The sequence below is a fragment of the Phalangium opilio genome, unplaced genomic scaffold (genome assembly GCF_054372755.1).
Source record: "Phalangium opilio isolate 3A_F unplaced genomic scaffold, DU_Popi_V2 ptg000060l_1, whole genome shotgun sequence".
Classification (NCBI taxonomy): Eukaryota; Metazoa; Arthropoda; class Arachnida; order Opiliones; family Phalangiidae; genus Phalangium; species Phalangium opilio.
The window spans coordinates 1,927,755-1,951,558 of NW_028324177.1; the positions used below are offsets into that span (position 1 = coordinate 1,927,755).

Here is a 23,804-nt window from a genome sequence, read left to right on the forward strand (position 1 = left end):
GTAGCGCCCTTTATTTGTATGAGAGCTAGTTTCTATTTTTAAGATAGAGGGAGCGCCCTTTACAATTTCATCCAGTACGAGTGACTTACGACCCTACCTAACCGCTGAGGATGCTGGGAGGACTACGGTGCCGTAGGTGGTGGTACACAGGCAACGCTATAGGTATGAGGGTTTCCACTCCATTCCTCTCTACTTCAAGCTAAAAGCTGACTCTGATTTTTGACTCAAAATGTGTATTTCGCTTATATAGCCCGTGAAGCCAAAGCGTGATCGAGTGGACTGTACGAAATACTCCCTTAATGTTTTATCGGGATTAGTAAAAAATAAATTAGGGATAGGTTCACTGGTCCCAAGGAGCAGTTTAATATTGTAGACGCGGGGGGTTACTAGTCCCGAGTACTAGTTTAAAAAAATCCTTATTTCCAAGAAAGTTGTAAGGCAAGCTTCTAGGAGGCAAAGTTTGAGGGAATTAGACACATGTCGGCGAGCCTTCCCAGATAGGTGACGACTGCCCCGTGTCCTCCGGAGGTGACTTGACCCCCAGACCCCTTCCGTTACCTACCAAGTAAACCTCTTTTCCTTCCCTGCTTACACACAAACTGAAACCTGATTAATCACATCCTTGCCGCGGACCTATGGACCCAATTTTCATTGAAAGTAATTAATACCAAAATAAAATTCCACACCCTCATGGAGCCTCTTATGGATATACTTATTTACAGCTCTGCTAACGTCCTTTGGTTTTTAAGCTACTGTTGAACCCCCGTAGATCCATTCTGTTGCGCAACTTTGTGAAACTTGACTCGAGACGGCAGTCACGGCAGTTCATATCATTTCTTTGTTCGCTTTGTTCTAACTACGCTCGTAACGGTGGTTTTCATTTGGTCGAAATTTTTAAAATTAAAATTAAAATTTAATGAATATGTCGTCCAGATATGGAAAGAGGAGGCGCTCTAATTCTAGAGAGAGGAGGCGAGAACATTCTAAAGAAAGGAGACGTGATAATTCTAGAGAAAGGAGTACTCGGAGAGGTGATGATGCTTCGCCTTCGTAGGAATACAATAGTGAGTTCATTGAAAATTTCGTTGGGCCTTTGCATTGAGATCGTGTGACTGTTGGGGTTGGGCTTGGGCTGCAAGCACGTGGGTCGCCAAACCTCCAAAAGTGATTATCCGTCAAATTAAGCTTATTTATTTAATTAAAGTAATCTTTCGAATGCCCTAATTCGCATTAATTGATACCGTCTTATTCTAAAATATTTTTTATGTAAATCCAGATCTCTGGGGTATACTGCCACGTATTTTCTCTAACGATAATCTATGAAAGGAATAGATAGTTTTCACACGTGGAGGATTCATACCATTTACACCAGGAAGCCGGGCTATCTGGAGGAAAAAAGCGGACGGATTTTTGTCCGCCAGATAGCCCGGCCTCCCGATGTAAATGGTATGAATCCTCCACGTGTGAAAACTACCTATAGTATTTGTTTGCTTCAGTGTCAGTAATATCCGTTGTGGTTTGCTTTAAACTGGGGTTTAGACCCATAAAAATACCGTATCGCTAGCGACAAAGAATGAGTGGCCAACTTTTACGCTAAAATGAAAATAAAAGGGCGCTAATAGTGTAAATATGACAATGAACAAGATAATAATCGATTATTTGTTTCGCCAATAAGTAAGAGGGTTTCAGATTCGATCCCCTTACGTCATTTGTTAAATAAGTGTTTCTCTTTGGTCTTACCTGTTTAATCTTTTTTATACAATACTATTTGAGGTTTACGTCACTGCAGTGCTATGATGCATTTGGTTAGGTATGGCAGAGGGGCAACACATCACTAATACATCTACGCAATAAATGAGCCACAGTATTAGTACGTATATTCCTTAGTAGAAAAATTGGAGACTTGGGGCATATGTTGGTTTTAACTGACACTACAACAATATTGGTTAAAACGATGTTTCACAGAACCACATGATATTTTGGAGTTGAATTTATGATGCAGAGAAGGTGATTTGTTATTTTAAAGTTCGTCATGTAATCTGTTTGGGGAAGAAGAGTGACGTTTAGACTAAATAAGTTTGAACTTTAACGCCTAAGTTCGTCTGAAAATGTTTAGTTATGTAATTCTGCTTAGTGATGTATCAGTTTAGAAGGGCTCAAGTTTGTTATATTTTAAATGTATCACTAAAAATAAGCCAGTGACCACTTAGTAAGAGAGTAAGACCTACTGTCGGCTTTTGTGTCACTATTTTCAAAAATAGTCTTACATTGATTTAAAAATATGGGCCTAAAAAGTTACAAGGAGTAATGATTATGGAAATAAATAGTAGGAACTGTGGACATGACGTTCGTTTAAAGCCATTCCAATTTTGTTTTTGAAACTTTTAATTAATACATAGTTTACACGCAAGGAGGATTCATACCATTTGCACAAAAAGACCAGGCAACTTAAGTGTGTAAAATCGTCTGCCTTGTGTTAATGTCAGGAATCCTACATGCCTGTAAACTATGTATATACTTTCGAGGAGTAACGTTGGATGTATTTTTGAAAAGATGGTTTACTCGCATGGAGTATTCATATGATTTGCACAGTGAAGCCTGGCTAACTAGAGGACAAAAGCCGGTCTGCTATTGTCCTCCAGGGAGCCCGACCTTCAAGTGTAAATGTTTTGAATCCTCTATGTCTGTAAACGACCTATACTAATAATTTAATTTCTATGAATTTTTGTAGGAAATGTTTCAAACAAAATGAAATGGAAAGCGCAAGTAAGAATTATTGTCTCTTTTCATCATGCAGCAGCATGTATTAAATTTAATATAACGAAGCGTAATTTGCCCTTGAAAGCTTCTTAGTTTGATGGGCATGGGACCATGAAAGATTGAAATTATTTACTCTCATTGAAAAATGTCAGATTTTGTGTAGATATTGGAGATGTCCGAGTCGTGGGTTTTAAAATACATGTTCAGTAAGAAATGTACTGTTATCATTGAAGCTAGTTTTTATATTTAGAGATGAATGGCTGATACCGTGTGACTTTTTCACTGAAAAGTAAAACCCCACGACCCCGATTCCAACCTTGATTTTTATGTTAGTTTTTTTTCCCGTGAAAGTCACTTACACGGAAAGTACTTACTATTTATCGCTATAGATTTATTTTTTTGGTATTATTTGTTTTCTCAACAACAACGTAATATATTTCTATCACTAAGCTGCCGGACGGTTTTAACGCAAAAATAATGACATCACATTTGTTCAAAACCAAAAAATAGTGAACCCAACTTTGCTCTATATTTTATTTTTTAAGTTTTTATTTCGTAATAATTAGATTGAAACGAATTGTTTGTTTTTGCATTCGGATTCGAGATTCTAAAAGAGCTTTATTCATGTAAAGAACAATTATGAAAACCTGTTTCATGTCTGAAAAAATTGTATTCGGCAAGGACATTTCTTTTTTTTTGTCACTTTAGGCTTGCTTTTTACAAATTATAAATTTGAGGATATGAGTTGACGTGAGCCCTGCATACCATTTGGCTTATCTGGTGACTCTTACTAAAATAGAGTTTGTCAGAGAATTCGCCTTAGACAAGCATAGTAAATAGTTGGGTGTGTGAGTGTAAATAGTGTTAACAACTAATTTTTATGCGTTACCATGAAAATGTTATGAAACAACAGAGAAATTGTACATATTTGAGCAAGAGCTAAACAATGATATTGACTTGCTTGCATTCATTTTTGATTATTTAGGTGACATTCCAAATTTCCAGGGGTTTGTGGTGGTGGGAGACTACGTATCCCTTGGATTGCTCAAGTGTCTGGGCTATAAAGAAAGTAAATAGTTTTGAGTAGAAAACCATTTCTTTATTTAAAAATGCATGAGTAAGCTGTAGTTCAAGGGGGTAATAGCGTAACAATCGTCCGTTAGCATTCTGGAAATAAATAAAAAAATAAAAGTAACATTTTATATAATGTTTGACTATATGCTGAAGGAAACGACACAGTTATGATGTCTCGTTGTTGTTTTAGTAATAGCATTGCATGATAAGCACGATATTGGGCCTTGAAGCACAGCCTCTTGCTATCGCGGTATTTTTTTCCCCTTCAGAACCCCTTTCGTTTTTCTGAAATGTTCAATGGCATTCCAAATGTTAGAAAGTGGTATAAGTGCGGGTTACCACGCACTTATAAACAAAATGAAGTCGATATTCTTGTTCTGCAACTTCAAATTAATGTTTTAGCTATTTAAAAATTATGAAAACGTTAACCCTGAGCTTAATTTACATTTCTTTTTTTTTAATTGTCTTGAACACGAATATATACTTATTTGAACTTTTACAAGCGCCGGGTAATCTGAACTTGTTCCTAGAAAATTTAAAAGTAAATCGATGGTGCAACAAGCACAATTTAGATAGTTTTGTGAGAGCAGTGCTTAGAGCCTGAAAGGCTTATAATTGGTTTGTGTCATTCGCGAGGTAAAATTATTGTGTAGATAATTAACCAGCATGTTAAGGACCACTAAGAAGCCGTACTAGTTTTTATCATTGTAAAATTAAAGTTGGAAACTTTTATAATTATTTAACTAACAACACTGTAAAAAATTACTGTTGAAATTACGGCAATTTTACTGGCAGAAAATTACCAGGAAAGTTACCGTTAAATTACAGGTTTTTCTTACCGTTAACATCAACATTAATTGTATCATGAAACTTGAAATTAAAAACCTGATATATGTACAAGTATAGTATAATTAGTTTAACAGAAACGTTACTGTGGTGTCAACAGTAAGCTGTACCTGATTTCTACTATTATTTTAAAATAAAATGACGGTAAAAAACCCCGACGTTATTTTACACGTAAATCTTGCAATTAAGATCTTGCTCCATGCAGAAGTGAAGTAAAGTTACTTTTACTGGAACGTTACTGTTGTTCCAACGTTAAATTCTGCCTTCCTTCCTACTAGTTTTTCAAATAAAATTACAGTTAACCGTAGTAATTACTGGTAACATCCCATAATTTTAAAATTAAATGACGGCAGCCCATCGTAACTACAGCAAATTTTATGTGTTTTTACGGTTTATTTTCAAGGTTTTCAATCATAATTTTCAAGTCTAAATAGATGGTAACAATATCCCTCAAATTAAGTTGGGAAACCAAAATAAACCTCTCCGAGTCGAGAGCTAACATTTCCTAAAAAGAATTATACTTTTCAAACAAAGCACAATCAGCCAATGAGATAACAGGAAATAAAAAGTAAAAATTTGCCTAGTTCATTTGTAAAGGTTAAAGTGTCTATTCCTTTACTATATATCCTCCTTAATTCTATTTAAGGACCTAATATATATCATTTAAATGTGTATTTAACTTTCGGCTCACTCTGAACCGTTAAGACCTCCGCAAGGAGAACATGAATCAAGGCTTATTTTGCTTTAGCCCAAGGAATTCTTAACTCATGGATCCACTCAGAGCAACAGTTACTAAAGTATTAAGCGTTATCATCCATTGAAACTATGAAAGATAAATTTTACTTTTACGCTATATATAAATGTAGTAAAGCTGAATTAAATAGTAAACACAAAATTTGAAATATTATTATCAAGAGATGTTCTTGGAATATTGAAATGAATCAGAGATTTATAGCTACACAACTACTAAAAGAATCGTAATACCGAAATATATTTAATTGATTTTCATTTAATATTCAGCAAAAAGAAAATGTTTATGGTTTTGTAAAAGATCTTTTCATCCTACTCGCTTTATATTAACTTTGATACGCGTATAGTGTTTCGATTCAGATGCAATCTTCATTACTCGTTCTATATAAACTTTCAATCGTGTCGTTCTGAAGAAAGAAGTTTATCTTAAATAATTAAATTTATATATCTTATATTAATTATTTTAGTCGTCTGTATTTTAGATTAATTATAGATAAGTCGATGCAAGAAACTTCATTATTAAAATTATTTTAAACATAGCTATTGTTAACGTTTGACTTCCAGCGAACACCTTTTTCCGAATTTTCGTGAATTTAGGGTATATAAGGTGATCGATTCACAGTGAGGTATAAGAAAATTAGCATATGCGTGAACCTGCGGTGGAAGCCCTGCCATTGGGAGGCTAGACGTTTCTCGTAACCCTAGCCGCTCGCCGCGTACATCTTAAACCTAAAGATGTAGATGCAGTAGAAGCTTATGTTTCAGATTGGTGTCTATGTTGTATAGACGAAAGACTAGTGCATGGTGTTGTTGTTAGAATCCTTTAAATACCGATTGTTATTGGGTGAAAGAGTTCGCGGTTAGCCAGCTGATGAAGTTATAACGGCTAGTTAATGATTGACGTTAAGTAAGATAAATATAGCAATGAAGTATAGTTTTCCGAATTTCTGTATACTGCGAATGCGGTCCGGAAATTGCGAACACGTTTGCTCCTATTTGCCAACTGCTAACGCTTTGACAGACAGACGGACACACAGATGCGTTCAGTATAATACCTCTCCGTGACGTCATCGTCACTCGGAGAGGTAAAAATAAATTTCTAGATAAAATGTTTTAGGAAATTGTAATTGTTGTTGAAAAATCTGAGATAAGTAATTTTTAATTCAATTAATTTATAGGAAATAAATCCAATACCATTAAAATAAATTTCCCTAGATATGGGAAATTTCCCTCAATCTGGCATCCTTGAATTACGTGGAAGATTGCTGGTTAATCCGATTTGTCACGCTAAGTTGTTGTCCAATGTCGTAAATTGTAATAATAAATAAATAATAGTAAATAATATCCTAACAGAGAAAAAAGGTGAAATTATTTGAATTTATTTCATTTGGGGTAGTACGAAACGCAATGCAAAGAATACCATTGTTGATATGTTATTCCTAACCTAACAGCATCCTCACAGTTGATCACCGAGTATTTATTGTTGATGTTACGATATTTCTAAACGACTATGTTTCTACTATTACTTAGTGTTGATTTTACAGTATTTTTCATCGACAGTATTTTTACCATTACTTTATTGTTGATGGTACGGTATATTAAGATAACAGTAACTTTCTTGTTATTTATTGAACATTTACTGCTAAATGTACAGTTGATAAAATTATTACATTTTTACTGTTGCTTATAGTAAATATCCTGTTAATCCAACGGTAATATCTAGTATTGGATATTACTTGTTGAAATTTTACGGTAATTCAACAGGAAGAAACGGTTATTTTTAACAGTGAAGTTATAAAGGTTAATATGGAAAATTTTTAATATAATTATTATTTATGAAGCTGTACACACCAACCGTGGAATTATTACAAATCAAATAATTGGATACGCCAGAAAACGCTCAAAATTGGAAGAATTGTCTAGAGTGATTGGCCAAATACCCGAAAAAAAAAGAATAATTCTCTCTGTCGGGAACAGAGTTTGAAAAGGAAGACAATGTTCCAAGTGTTGCAAATGAAACTTAAATATATATACAATAGAATGTGGAAATTTTTACAGTACGCTCGAACAAATAATCCTCAATCATAACCAACCTGAAAATGTATTGCCTTCCGCTCCTCACAAAACTTGAACACAGAGAAGTTATTCTACTCATGCCTTTACATCTCCTGGTCAAAATGTCTTGATTAATTTCATCAAACAGACTGTACAGGGTTTTCTCTGTAAGTATGAAGCGCTTCGATAAGAATCCAATTTATGGGTGCTTGGTCAAGAGTTTCATTTGTGTGTGCTAATATAATTGAATTGGTTTTGGTTTTAATTTTATCATTTGACATGATTTCTATAGATGAAATTATAAAAAAGTAAGTAACAAGGGTAATACTTATTCGACTGCCCATTTAAGAGAGATAAATGGACATACGGGATATCGAACCAACCATTCCCAGAGGCCAAAAATTATAAGAGCAGGCAGTCGAAATCGCCTTTCTCATTGAACACCGTACACTACACTAACTTCAAGCATGTTATATTAACCATTCCAAACATTTCTTTAGAAACGGTGATCCAGATTATAAGGAGCTGCCAAAAATAATAATGGAATTTTTATCGAATCGTATAAAGCCAATTAAAAAAATATACGAATATTCGAAAAAATAAAAAATTACAGTCAACCACTTGAAGGCGGGACTTGAAAAAATTAACATACAAGACATAGAAGAAGGTAATTGAAGAGATAAATTTTTAAGCAAAGAAATACTTTGAGAGTAAAGTTGAAATTTTGGCAGCATATTCGCAAAGAATTCACTCATTCATAAAGGCAGTATCTATGATTTCATGTTTTATTGATAAAATTGTTAAAATTTATTTCACTTATTAATTTTTTTGTACAAAAAGAGAAAAAAGGTCGAAAAACAAAGTCAATGAAGACACGTCGATGTGAGGGTAAAAACACTAAATAATCCTCCAAAGAAAAACAAGGAGGAAATGTGTCTAAAATAGACGCGGCGTTGCCGCGTTGAACGGCGACCGCGATTTAATGAATTAAAAACTCGACAGCGCGTTTTCTCCAGAGACGTTGCGAATGCGGCGCCCGATGTCATGGACCAACATGAGTCCCTCCCTTCCAAATAACCCCATAGTTTCGGTGGCCACCGCCGTAAACATAAAACGGTTCTCCAGCGTCGAATATTTCGCTCTCTTCTTACTCTCAGCCTGGGACGCGGCCCAGAGAAAGGCTGATGCTGAGGAGGCTAGGTATGAAGGCGCGAGAGGGTCAGTGCATGTGAAATCCCAAACGAGAGATTTCCCGCCCGACCAGGGGACTAACGACAACCCGTCCGGGCGCTTTCCGTCGTCCCTGGACAACCCCGGTGGTTCCAGTATGGAGGGCACCTCGGCCGAACGCAAGGCACGTCTCAGGAGATCATTCACAACGCCGTGTCGTGACAAACGCCCCGCGCTTCTCTTGCAGCTTAAACCATGGGTACCGCGCGACTCAACCTTGGAGCCACACTTACATGTATACGAGACGCATATCTCGGCACCTAACCGGAGGCCAACCGCGATACCAAAAGAGGCATCATCGAGGAGTGTGCCAAGCGAAGAAGAAGGAAGCGCGTTCAACGAGGCCCCGGATTCCTTAGAGGCAATAGATGTCCACCGACCCTTATCCAGGGCATCCAACGGTAAGTCAAGTAAAGACTTGTGTGAGTTCGCGACCAGTGGACGCTCCCACTCACGTTGTACACCCCGGAGGTCCTCAGGGCGAAAATCCTGATGGGATAAGTCACGCCATCTGGCAAGGCCTTCCTCGCACGACGGGTCACTGACTCCCTTTAACGCTAACGGCAAGATGTCTTCTACCAGCTCAGCTACAGCTGGCAACGACAGCTTAGATGCATGGCGAATTCCGAAACCTCCCTTGGATACAGGAAGGGCCACCTCCTCCCACTGGGGGGCCGCCATTAACGTATTGGTCACATTTTGGATAGTCTGTTGCAAGACATCGTCAAAGGCTGCCAGGTCGTCAGTACAGCGCCAGGTAGGCGCACAACGTAGCAAGTACGACAGTTTTGGGATGGCCATTGAGTTTTTCAAGAAGAAAGAACCGCAGTGAGAGGAAATATGAGGAAGGTTCTTGGCCATAGTTTATAGTGCCGTGATTTTAAGATCCAGGCCTTTGAAAATGGCCTCATCCGAAAGCGGCGCACCCAATAAAAAACACTCCGAACGGGGGACTATCGAAAGACCCGGCGCCTCCGCTTCAAAAAGGGCCCTAAAAAATCCTCGTCCTGTTCGGCGGGGCTAACAATCAATAATTCGCATTTCGTTGGATTAAGCTCGAGCCCGACGTCCGCGGAAAGTTGTTTTACCCGAATCAAATCATTCAGTGCCGACAGGGGTCCCCTCCTAACGAGGAGTCATCCAAGTACCAAATGTTTAATTCCGACTCCATGCATGACGCAATCCTATGTACCAAGAGGCAGAAGAGTGCAGGGCCTAGGGGGTCGCCTTGCTGGACCCCGCGCTAAGAGGTGATTAAATTTTCCCCGAAAGCGAGTTGCGACGGCGTCTTGCAACACAGGCTCAGGTATAAATAAAGTTCAGGAACCTACTTATATACACATTCCAAGAACCGATCTCTACGAGCCAGATTGAAAGCGTTTAAAAAGTCTATTTTTTTAGTAGTATTTTAGGGCTTTTATGCGGGTGATTGACAAATCTCCTAGCCGCATGGGCAGCAGCTTCGGCCCCTCCTCTAGTACCAAAGCCCAGTTGAATTGGTCGAAAAACCGGGCCCAGTGTTGGCATAATGCGTGTGCATTCCAGTTTAGAACCCAGACGGCGGATGGTGCTTCCCACTGCTATGGGCCGGATACCACCGTCTTTCTTATTTAGAGCGCACAGAGGCACCGTACAGGACGGGGCAAATGTCCTGAGGAAAAAGGCCACCTAGCATCAAATTTCAAAGGGCCGTGAGAGATTTTAACAGGCCTTCCCCGGCCGCACCCATGCCCGCGCCTGTTAAATCCTTCAAGTGCTGGGGTGTGACTAAGTCCAGACCCCCCGCCGAACCAGCAGGGAAAGAAACCAGCGCAGCCCGAACCTCAGCCTCGGTGGCCATTAAATGTGGTAGCGATGATAAAATGTCCTCAGTTTCAAAAGAGAAGTCGTTATGGTTTGCGCCTGAAGGATGCTTACCTCGGAGGGTCGAAAGTGTGGCAGCATCGTTTGGGGCGAAAGAGTCATCTGAGCAAACGACCCGGACGGCCCCCGTGATATCCCCGTCTGCAAGTTTAGCTTCTACCACCTTAGCGAAAGCGTGTTCTTGTAAAACAGACTTTTTCGAAATTTTTGGTCTACAAGCGACTGTGGGGAGGACAGGGCCCTCCTGAAATGTTAAAATATTTTGTTTCACGCGTGTTGCCAGAGAGACCACCCTGCCATTCGTTTTACCGGGAATTTGCAGGCATGCTGCCGCGAAGCAAAGGAGAGCATGCCAAGACGCAACAGTGTTCTCACGTACCACCTTGTTTAAATCATTGGACAAGGAAACCGCCTCTTGGTTCCTGGCTCCCTTGGGGATACGACGAAGGACACGGCGGCTGGACTTAGCGAGAAGAGACACTATATTTACATGGTCCGAGGCGGCCAATGGGTCCAAGATACACGGGTCGACCGTTGAAGGTTTGGAACACGTCGAAGACTTGCTGTAATGACCGTTAAGACTCTTGAAATGCTTGCCGCACTGGGGACATACACTTAAAGAATTGTTTTGGGAAGCCATATCTAACCTGAAAAAACTTATAAAATTACTTTAAATTAGACTAATTTATCAAGAAAGATAAGGAACCCATAACGTCGCGAAACATTGAAAAACCGACAAAACCGCGGAGCGCGATAAGAGCATGACCGTACTCGACGAGATCACAATTAATATCCTGATTATTTGGTCTCGGGACCATTTGGTATCGTGATTATTTGGTCTCGGGACTATTTGGTATCGTGATTTTTTGGTCTCGGGACTATTTGGTATCGTGATTATTTGGTCATGGTCTCGTGATTATTTCGTTACCTAATTAGTTGCATCTTTTTCCAAAGCAATAGTCCCAATAATTCGTTGCCACTTTTTCCAAAACAATGGTTCCAATAATTCGTCGCCACCTTTTCCAAAATATTTTTCTATTAATTAGCTGCCACCTTTTCCAAAATATTCTCCTAATAGTTAGCTGCCACCTTTTCGAAAATATTCTCCAATTAATTATCTGACACCTTTTCCAAAATATCCCTATTTTTGCTAAAAAATTGTTCGTGGTAAGAGGCGGGCTTTTAATACTCAAATAATCTTCTTACCCCAAACAAGGTTGGGTTGGGTTAGGTCCCGAGACCCATTTATCCCGAGACCCATTTGTTTCAAGGCCCATTATTCCCGAGACCAAAACGGCGAGACCAAATCGGCAAGACCATAACGGCGAGACCAATTTGTCGCGGTCCGTTCCTGTTAAATTGGGCTTATATCTCATCCCAAAGAATCTATGGAGAATCATTCTTGACAATGACTATGAAGACCTTTTTAAATACATGCCATTTTTAGCCGAATAACTGGCAAAGGATAATTACAGTGATAGATTTTCTGCCCTTTTACATTTAGAAGAGATTCAGGTAACTTTAGATATGAGAAGATATGATATGAGAGATTTAAAGAAGTATTTATTTATTAATTCAATGTTATTAGTTAATTTTAATTTTTATATTAATTTCTAGGTTTGTTTATCACGTTCCGGAGAATTTATTAAATTAACCGTTCCAGGTTTAGCAGAAGGTAGACCATCATTGCTAGTCGGTGATCAAGTCATGCTAACTACTCCGGGAGAGGATAATACAAGACCAGTATGTAATGGCTTCATTCACGAGGGTTAATTGGTTTTTATACCTTAATTAAAGGAAACGTTTAAATGACATAACATACCGTAAAAGAACGACCTTTTTCTAAATATAAAATGAAAAATATTAAAACAGAAATAGATTATCTCTTATAACAAAATAATTAGCGTTTAATTAGTCTTAAGAACGAGACTATTGCGCCGCCATTGCTTAGTCACGTCATAACTTACGCCTAAAGGGATTGGTTGAATCCTCACAGGATGAAAGAGGTTCGGTTTAGCAATGGCGGCGCGGTAGTCCCCGCTTTTAAGACTAATTTAATGCTAATTTTTTTAAAACAAGAGATCATTTATTTTAATTTTAATATTTTTTCCTTTTATATTTAGAAAAAGGCCGTTCTTTTAAGGTATAATGTTAGGTTACTCGTACTTTTTCTTTTAAATTTTAATCCTTATTAATCAGGTTTTATTTCAGGTTTTGAGAAGCGACATTCTTATAAAATTTAATCCAGCCTTTCATTGTATTTATGGTGGGGAGAGTTACAACGTAGCGTTCCAATGTAGTAGAACTCGTGATAGGAGATGTAATCAAGCTGTAAATCTAGTTGTTCATATTGATAAAGAAAGTAAGGTAAGACCTTTTTTCTATAGTTATTTTTGCTCCGCGTTTTTAGCCGAAACGATAAGCCTCGGCGCATAAAACTCCTCTCTTCATTTAAGTTTCAACATTAAATTTTAAATTTTTAATACTGTCGGGTTCATATCTTATGGCCGTTTTACTGGGTTCAAGCCTTTGGATTTAAGCAATGAAAAACTGCACAGAGGATTGTGAATTTAAAGGCGGAGGTGAGAAATTTGGAAAAATGAAGGCCTAGAAAATGTAGTAGCCGGATCTCTCTGGATGTGCACCGACTGAGTACAAGAACTGTCAAGCGTCAAACGGATGGCTCAAGATTTCCTTGACTTCAAGAAACTAGTAAACAACACCAAAAAGAAAACCGAAAACACGATAAGTACTCTAAATAAAGATTTGCACAATCTAAGGCAAACACTCGAAGCAGAAGTGAAACAACGAATAGCGAATGAAGTACTGATTACTACTCTTGAGAATAAAATTTAATTAAACAAAACTACAATTGACGAATTAAATAACAAAATTGAAACACTACAAACTACTACCTCTGACTGTTTTACAATAATAGAGGAAAAAATAAAGCAATCTCAACCAGTACTGAACTAAACTCAAAAGCATGCTCCACCACTTGTCTATCCGGGTGCTGTCCCTCTTGTGCACCCAATGTCGTCATTCCAACGCCCGGGCCAGCCACAGACATAACCTCGGTCACAATTAAATAATAACATCCAAAATAAATCTTCTACAGAACTGTCTCTAAATAAAGCAACGCGAAAGGGCGAACCAACGGTAGAAATCTCCTGCAAGAAGAATAAAACTATTCCTAAACCAATCGAAAGGACAGTAATAACACGAGAAACGACAAGGAGAGATGGACTTATGCCGCCAGAAAGACTTGCCACCTGCATCCTAAAGACCCTGAAAGAACAAAACTACTTTCTGATAGGAAATTGCCGTCTCGACACACGGGAGAAACACATACTTGACCACCTCTCGTCTAGAACAATAAAATTAACAGGTACCAGATTAACTTATATATCCAAACAACCTGCTGCTACTTCAAAGTTTTTTCTGGTTCGCACTAACTCGTCTCCGGAGGAGATCCTAAACCCTCAAATATGGCCAAACGGGGTTTCATGTATACATCTATTAAAAGATAGATCCAAAAGGTGCGATCAGACAAAAATATGGAAAACGAATGAAAACCCTGACTCCACACGATGGTCAAAAACACCATTATAAGTCTTCATACTTTCACAATGTGACCCAAACACCTCTATCGAAGATATCACTAAGTATCTATACGATTTGAATATCACTAACTCAAATATATCCCCATACAATGAAGAAGGCTACTGGTTCTCAGATTTTTTCATCGAATGTAGGGGTAAATACGACAACATTATCCTAAGACGGGAAAACTGGCCAAACCCGATGTCCATAAGAAGATTTCGCTAACCGAACCCCTGGGAAGATGAAGTCTGACTTACTGACGAAACTTATTAAGCTTTTGACGACGACAACCTCAAGATGGGACATAAAATAACGCAGCACAAAGGTCTTAAAATTGGCTATCTAAAGGTTAGAAGCCTCAAATTCAAATTACCAAACATAGAATATCTTTTACATACTCATAATCTGGATATCCTGGGATTATCTGAAACTTGTCTGACACCTGATATACCCGATGTTGTCTGCGAAATAAAAGGATTCAATTTTGGAGGCTATATATAACTCGTAAGAAAGGCGGTGGAGTATGCGTATACACTAGAATTGGACTACAAATTACATCTAACACTCTCCCAAGGACTTATGACATTTCGGCTTTGGAAATTATTTGGCTTACAATGAATAATCAAAACTCGAGCCCCCTTCACATCGGTATGATGTAGATTCCTCCTCACCATAATATTGATAAATCGCTGGAAGTCCTGCGCTATCAAATAGACGTCTTTGTCAGAATAAACGTAGAAATTATTTTAATCGGTGATACAAACTGCGACGTACTAGCCAAATCACTATCCTTAAAATGTAAACTCATAAATAATACTAATATTAATAATAATAATAACTACCAACCAGGATTACTCTTAAAACCAAAATTTTAATTGACCATGTTTATACAAAATTTCCCTAACAGAATATCAAACGTCAGTGTAATTCCCACTGGTATTTCTGATCACGATACTATTATAATAACCCGTGAAAAACACTGCATAAAAATAATGAAGGGGAAGACAACTCTAAGAAATTACTCTAAGCTAAACACCACAAATTTCGTTAGAAATATCCAAACATTATTGGACCGAGAGCTTCATAACTTCAAGACACCTGATGTAGGAGTTAATATCCTAAATCACATAATAAAATCGCGGCTTGACATTCATGCCCTTGTAGGCGAAAAGAAAGTGGTTTTATTGAAAAGACACCCTAAAGATACTAGGATTAATCCGTACAACCCTTGCACTTTGCGCCTTTGGCAAGCGAATATGGAAATTCAGATTGTTCTTGATCCATGGGCTCTGGTTATGTGTATCGTGTCTTATATAGGGAAATTTCAGCGTCAATATTTCTGCGTGAAGCCGTTAAACGAGCGCAGTCAGATAAATGCACGGTGAAGCAAAAGTTGAAGGTGATTGCTAATCAGTTTTTGAACGCGCACGAGGTAAGCGCGCAGGAAGCGGCTTATAGCGCTTTACAAATTCCAGTCTCCAGGTGTAGTCGTGCTTGCATTTATGTTAATACAAATGTGCCCGAAAATCGTGTTTATATTCTCAAAAGCAAAGTTGAGCTTGAACAATTGTCCAAACCATTATGTTCAAAGGCCAGATGATTTAGAGGCAGTAACGTTAGCTTAATTTGCCGCTTGGTATGAATTTTCCAAAAGCCGTAGAGTTTCGAAAACTCAAAGTCATATTGATGACGGTGAGAACGATGATGTTCAATGTGTTAAATGGTTAAAACTGAAAAATGATTTACGGTTCATTAGAAAACGTGGTCATTCTAAAATTATACGGTATCTTAGATTCAATTTAGTGAAAGATCCCGAGTAGTTTTATCGTGAACAAGTCATGCTATTCTCGTCTTGGCGTGATGAGAGTAGAGATATTTTGACAAATGATGTAAAATCTGAGTATGAGCTTAGATTTGAGACTATAACGGAATCTAGAAAATAATTTCATCATGAAATTGACGAAGCAGCTATTGAACAGGCTGTGGGAGATTTCGAAAGTGAAGCTATTGAAGCTGATCTTACTAATATTCAGCCTGAATTGGAACATCAAAATGAAATAGATAGGTCTTTAATTGTTGAAGATTCTGAATTTCTAATAGATGCAGTGGAAAAGGCAATAGGAAATATTAACAGAGATATTCTTGATGGTAATGCGGAAAAAACCGTTACTCCATCAGTCACGTTAGTTAATGATTCAGAATACAATGCCCTTGTTAGAAAGCTGAATTTGAAACAGAGAGAAATATTTTATGAAGTTCTGCACCATTTAAAGTGCAAAGAAACGCCTTTACGGCTATTTGTTACAGGAGGCGCTGGTGTTGGAAAAAGCGTTTTGATAAGTGCCATATTTGAATCTGTTACTAGATTTTACCATAAGCAACCAGGGTCTAATCCCTCGGAGGTTAAAGTTCTGCGATGCGCACATACGGGCAAGGCTGCCTTTAGAAAGTGAAACTCTTCACAATTGTAGATTGATGTATGGTCAAGTGAAGTTGTTAATTATTGACGAAATATCAATGGTTGGTGCGAAGGTTTTTAACCGAGTTAACTCGAGAATGCAAGAGATAATGGGTTGCCCAGATTATTTTGGTGGTGTGTCTGTACTTTTAGTTGGAGATTTTAACCAACTTAGACCCGTCCGGGATCATTTCGCTTTTCAAAGTCAAAGTGATAGTGACAATCCATATGCGTCTTTAATTGGTAACCCAATATGGGAGGAATTCCAATTTAGTGAGCTTGAAGAGATTATGAGGAAAAAAGATGATAAGAGGTTTGCGGAAGCTTTGAATAGAATGGCTGTGGGAAGTATGAATCTGGATGATATTGACTTATTCGTAAGTTTGAAGTAAACAGAGAGCGTGTACCGGCTAAAGAAGCGATACATCTTTTTCCTACTAATGTTGAAGTCAACCAATTTAACCAAGAGACTCTTTTAAAAATGAGTACGGAAAAGTGCATTTCAATTTCAGTAGATATTGTAAATGGTGATCTTAGTAGCAAAGTTAAAAGTAACATTCTTTCCCAAGTTCAAACGTTAGCAACGTCTGATACGTATGGTCTTCCTAAAGAACTAACACTCGCTTGTGGTGCGAGATATATGATGACTAACAATGTAGATACGTCTGACGGACTTACAAATGGGGCAACAGGTTGGTTAAGAAAAATAGAGTACTGCACAAATAGGCTCGGTGAACAAATTCCGTTTAGGGTTTGGATTGAGTTTGCTGATGCTAATGTTGCAAAGTTGTTGAGACAAAAGAGTCACGGGTTATACGAGCAGAATAAGTTTAACAGGATTTGGACTCCTGTTGAGAAAGTTACTAAGGCATTCAGCAGAAAATGGAGGCAAAATAATGTTTCGGTCTCTAGGAAACAGTTTCCTTTGGTCATTTCTGAGGCTATTACGATACACAAGAGTCAAGGCGATACATTCTCGTCCGTAGTAGTGCATTGTAATCCCAGAAAGAAATTAGAGAGAACTCATTTATACGTTGCTTGCTGTAGGGCGAGAAACGCCTTCGGTTTGTTTATTGAGGGTAAATTTCAAGTTCCAAATGCGCCTAAAAACAATCAAGTAGAATTGGAACTTAAAAGATTACGGGATACGAAGAGTATTGTATTACCGTTTTTGAACGAACGGGTTTACATTTATGTTCATATTGTGCAGTCCTTAAACGCGCATTTGGAAGATATTTTAGCAGACACGGTAATAAAAAATGCCCAGTTATTATGCTTGTTGAAACGTGGAAAAAAGATACCGATGATTTCAGTGTGCCATCCATTAAGGAAGTGGGTGGCATTTATCTGCCAAGAACGGCACGTAGAATTGCGTTTGGTTCTTCCATTTATTTAAAAGACACACCCGAAAATGTAGTTAACAATTTGGATAATAGGGTTTTGCGAACCGATAGACCTTTCAGAAATTCGCATGTGGAACGTTGTTGGTTGGATGTTTCCATTGAAAATGAACCGATGACTGTTGTTTTGTTGTACAAATCGCCCAGAGCGAGTTTGAGATCAGTTTTTGAGGATTTTAATCCTTTGTTCGATATTAGATACGATGCCTCTGTTCCGACAGTTGTAGTTGGAGATTTTAATATAAATTTTTAAAAAGTAAAACGGCCCTGAAAATGTTCTTTGATTCTTTTAACATGTCTCTTCTGCCTGGTCTTGAAGAGAAATTTCAACTGAGTACCATTGCCAGTTAGATTTAGTGTTCGGGAAACAAACTTTTTCAAGATAGATTCGAGGCCTCTTACAGAGAATCGCACTATTCGTATCATAAAGGAATATGTTTCGTTAAAAAGAAATAGCTGTAGAAGTCTAGTATACCGTTATGGTTGGTGAACTTCCTAGCTGTAGAAGCTTTGTATTATAACCCTGTGAAAGTCCTAGCTGTAGAAGCTTTGTATTATAACCCTGTGAAAGTCCTATCTGTAGAAGCTTTGTATTATAACCCTGTGAAAGTTCTATCTGTAGAAGCTTTGTATTATAACCCTGTGAAAGCCCTAGCTCTCGAAGCTTTGTATTATAACCCCGTGAAAGCCCTAGCTCTCGAAGCTTTGTATTATAGCCTCGTGAAAGCCCTAGCTCTCGAAGCTTTGTATTATAACCCCGTGAAAGCCCTAGCTCTCGAAGCTTTGTATTATAACCCCGTGAAAGCCCTAGCTCTCGAAGGTTTGTATTATAGCCCCGTGAAAGCCCTAGCTCTCGAAGGTTTGTATTATAGCCCCGTGAAAGCCCTAGATCTCGAAGGTTTGTATTATAGCCCCGTGAAAGCCCTAGATCTCGAAGCTTTGAATTATAACCCCGTGAAAGTCCTAGCTCTCGAAGCTTTGTATTATTACCCTGTGAAAGTCCTAGCTCTCGAAGCTTTGTATTATAACCCCATGAAAGCCCTAGCACTCGAAGCTTTGTATTATAACCCCGTGAAAGCCCTAGCTCTCGAAGCTTTGTATTATAACCCTGTGAAAGCCCTAGCTCTCGAAGCTTTGTATTATAGCCTCGTGAAAGCCCTAGCTCTCGAAGCTTTGTATTATAACCCCGTGAAAGCCCTAGCTCTCGAAGCTTTGTATTATAGCCTCGTGAAAGCCCTAGCTCTCGAAGCTTTGTATTATAACCCCGTGAAAGCCCTAGCTCTCGAAGCTTTGTATTATAACCCCGTGAAAGCCCTAGCTCTCGAAGGTTTGTATTATAGCCCCGTGAAAGCCCTAGCTCTCGAAGGTTTGTATTATAGCCCCGTGAAAGCCCTAGATCTCGAAGGTTTGTATTATAGCCCCGTGAAAGTCCTAGCTCTCGAAGCTTTGAATTATAACCCCATGAAAGTCCTAGCTCTCGAAGCTTTGTATTATTACCCTGTGAAAGTCCTAGCTCTCGAAGCTTTGTATTATAACCCCATGAAAGCCCTAGCACTCGAAGCTTTGTATTATAACCCCGTGAAAGCCCTAGCTCTCGAAGCTTTGTATTATAACCCTGTGAAAGTCCTAGCTCTCGAAGCTTTGTATTATAACCCTGTGAAAATCCTAGCTCTCGAAGTTTTGTATTATAACCCTGTGAAAGTCCTAGCTCTCGAAGCTTTGTATTATAACCCTGTGAAAGTCCTAGCTCTCGAAGCTTTGTATTATAACCCCGTGAAAGCCCTAGCTCTCGAAGGTTTGTATTATAGCCCCGTGAAAGCCCTAGCTCTCGAAGCTTTGTATTATAACCCCGTGAAAGCCCTAGCTCTCGAAGCTTTGTATATTACCCTCTGAAAGTCCTAGCTCTCGAAGCTTTGTATTATAACCCCGTGAAAGCCCTAGCTCTCGAAGCTTTGTATTATAACCCCGTGAAAGCCCTAGCTCTCGAAGCTTTGTATTATAACCCCGTGAAAGCCCTAGCTCTCGAAGCTTTGTATTATAACCCCGTGAAAGCCCTAGCTCTCGAAGTAGTATAGGGCCCCACTTGGTACCACGGTAGAGGTATAAATTAGGAGCGTGGTAACAAAAATTAGCATATTTCAATGGTATGAACTGTTCGCCGCCGCCACCGCCGCGGTGAATCTTCGCGAGTTCCCTGCGCCGCGAGTTCCTTCCCCCCTGAGACTCACCCCCGCGGGGTTCCCCGCGCGCGCCGCGAGTTCCTTCTCCCATTTTAACTCCGCGCGCGGCGCTAGTTTCGTACTGTTCAATTCCAGGAAAAATTCTATTGTTAAATTCTTACTATCTACGTAGATGATTAATGCTTTTGGCATATATTCTATAGACCCATACTTATGGTGATAACATATAGCGTATGAATACAGTTGTATTGTTATAGTGAAATCAATTCTAAATAAAAGGAATAGGGTAATAGAATTTAAGCTTAGCAATAACAATGGAATCAAAATTAAGCCGAGTATATTACGATTCTGAAAACCCTCTTAGTTAGACGTATTCTTAAAATATGCCTGGAGTTTTCCTTTATAGAATAAAACTAGTAGAGAAGTTTTAAGTGCATTTCAGAAAGCGATCAAAGAGAGAAAGCCTTTTCGTATTAATGTTGACAAGGCAGTGAATTTCTATCAAAATTGTTTAAAGAATATTTGAAGAAAGAGGGTATTCAACTATACAAGTGTTGGAAGGATAAAGTGCGGTGTTATTGAAAGATTTAACAGAACGTTAAAGGATAAAATACTCAAACTATTTACAAGAACCAAAAAATGTAATTATATTGGTAGTTTGCCAAACATCATGAAGGCCTATAACTCTAGTACGCATTCAAGTATTGGTTTCGCTCCAAAAGATGTTAATATCGAAAATGAACATTTAGTATGGCAGCGTTTGTATGGCAATCAAAAACCTGCTAAACCCCCAAAGTTAAAGATTGGTGATTTTGTCAGACTGTCAAAGAGTAAACCTCTTTTCGAAAAGGGTTATAAAGGTTATTGGACGAGGGAAATATTTACCGTATCAAAAGTTCTTTACAGAAATCCAGTTTGTTACGTAGTTAAAGATTACAACGACGAAGAAATAAGAGGTGCCTTTTACGAATGCGAACTTCAAAAGGTAGTCTACTGATATATGTCTATTGGCAAATAAATAAATGTTCATTTTAATCTTGTTAACCATGTCGAACGATTCATTTTATGTTACACTCGTAAGTTCGGCTTCTATGAATGTCTTTCCGGATAACACGCAATCTCATTTTAAAGTTCAGTTACCAGCTCCTTTAAACTTAGTTGGTAATTGGCATGTGGGGCTTGCCGAAGCATTTTTACCCCAGGCCTGGGATAATGTATCCGGCGAGTATTTATATTTCAATGCTGAAGTACATGACTATACTGAAAACAGCTGGGACCAGTATAAGATACGACTTGTCGCGGGAAACTTGCGTGGAGACGAATACGATGTTTAATAAGAGTTTAATTAAATCTATTAATAATGCCATACCCCCCGAAATACGACGGTCGGTTTATATGTTTATCACCTACAGTGATGACAATGAGAAGGCTTTTTGCGCTCTGAGAGCTAAAAATGGATATGAAATTCAAATACCGGAAGAAATGGGGATAATCTTAGGCTTACCCTTCATGGATTGGATCAAAGAGAGATACACTTTTCCCGAAGAACTGATTAAAAGAAAGAAAGACCATCCTTTAGAACTAAATAGTTCCAATAATTTTTTCCATATAAGAAAAAGAAAAGGCCCAACGAATCCAAGGGAAATTACTCTGCAAATTCAACCCGGCCAGAATAACCATATTGAAAATGTTATTGAAGCAATGCGCCACGCAATATCTCGAGAACACAGTAGTAATTTTGTAATTAAGCTTAATCCCGACGGAAAAGTAAACGTAAAATGTGAAAATAACTATTATTTGTGTTTTAACAAAAATCAGTCTGGTCTAGGTAGACTATTAGGGTTTCATATGGACCAAATGGATAGACCCCTTATGGATGAAACTGGAAAAAGTGTTGCCGATATAGACAAGGGTACGGCTAGTTTGTATATTTATACAAATTTAATTCTACCACAAGTGGTTGGTGACGTTTATGCCCCTCTTCTGAGGGTTATACCAATAATAAATGATAAATCTTCTAGCTTAGCTGTACATAGGTTTCAAAACATTGATTATTACCCTTTAAGATGTCCATCATTTGAAATGATCGAAATTGATATGAGGACAGATTTCGGAGAAAATATTATGTTTAAATTAAACAAGTCCGTCATAAAACTTCATTTCATTCTCAAGCATGTCACGAAGTAACATATAACTAAACTACTAATTAAGCCAAACCGGAAATGGTCTTAATCACTTCCGGGGGCCTGTATTTCAAAGAGGAAACGGACTCGGAAGCATCTTCAAAAGTTTAATTAGATATATTACACCGACATTTCGACCAGCAGGTAATGTGTTAGGTAGGGAAGCTCTCAGAACGGGGTCGAGAATAGCAGGGGATCTCGTAGCAGGAAGAAACCTAAGAGAATCATTGAAATCAAATTTGAGCGAAGCAGGATCAAATTTACTACAAAAGGCTAGCCAAGACTTGGCTCAACAACAAACGGGCCAAGGACTTCGCAGAAAGCTGAAGCCTAAAAAGCGATCAAAAAAGAGAAAAAGAACGTAAACCGATTTTCTCGATTAAAAATAACAATGGTTGAAGGAATGATGTCTGAACTGGATTTGTTCGCGGAGCCACCAACAAATTACAACATAGAGAATAGTGATTCTGCTATGTATAAAGCTTTGGCTTCGCTTTCTGATGATGGACTAATTGAATTTTTTATCCCTGGATCTAATGACGTCTTTATGGATTTGTCTAAAACCTTATTGCAAGTTCGAGTCAAACTAGTTAAGGAGGATGGATCTTCTTTAACTTCTCAAGACAAGGACGTTGGTCCTACAAATTTATTACACGCATCTTTATTTAGTCAAGTTGACGTATTTTTTGGAGATACGCAAGTTAATACACCAACGAATGCCTACCGATATTTGGCATTTTTTGAAACACATTTAAACTATGGTACAAGTGCCAAAAAGTCCTATCTTTCTTCAAAAATGTATTACAAAGATGACCCTGTGGACGCTAGTAAAATGGTTTTGCCCGCGTCAAACAACGACAAGAATGGAATGCTGAAACGAAGAGATCGGGCTGCCCTATCGAAACGCATTGATATGTTGGGTGATTTACATTTGGATGTATGTCGAATGAGTCGATTTCTCATTAATAATATTGATGTACGGTTTCGCTTCATAAAGTAAGTTAATGAATTTGCAATTATATCTACAGCAGCACTTAATCCTAAATTTAAAATTAAAATTGACGATGTTACATTATTTATAAAAAAGATTAAAATAAATAATGAGATTATGTTAGCTCAGGCGATGGTACACGAAAAGCACAATGTAATTTATCCAATTAACAGAACAGTGTTAAAATACTTTTCCATCAGTAGCGGTTCCACTGACATTATACGAGAAAATGTCTTTATGGAAAGACAACCATCACGCGTAGTTATCGGCTTAGTTAGAACAACGGCCTTTAATGGAGCCCTAGATTTGAATAGCTTTGAATTCAATCATTTTAATTTAAGCTACTTGGCACTAACAATTGGAAATCAAACATATCCCAATCCTCCGTTTACACCCCACTATGCCGTTAAC

At 38.2% G+C, this 23,804-nt stretch overlaps 1 protein-coding gene across 1 annotated transcript; it reads left to right on the forward strand.

Moving 5' to 3' along the window:
• The first annotated feature begins 17,282 nt into the window (after window positions 1-17,282).
• LOC149666212 (uncharacterized) lies at window positions 17,283-21,216 on the forward strand. The gene is made up of 2 exons (XM_089841582.1): window positions 17,283-17,718; window positions 21,080-21,216. Exons 1-2 carry the CDS (start codon window positions 17,283-17,285, stop codon window positions 21,214-21,216), a joined length of 573 nt encoding a protein of 190 aa, XP_089697708.1.
• Window positions 21,217-23,804: the final 2,588 nt, after the last annotated feature.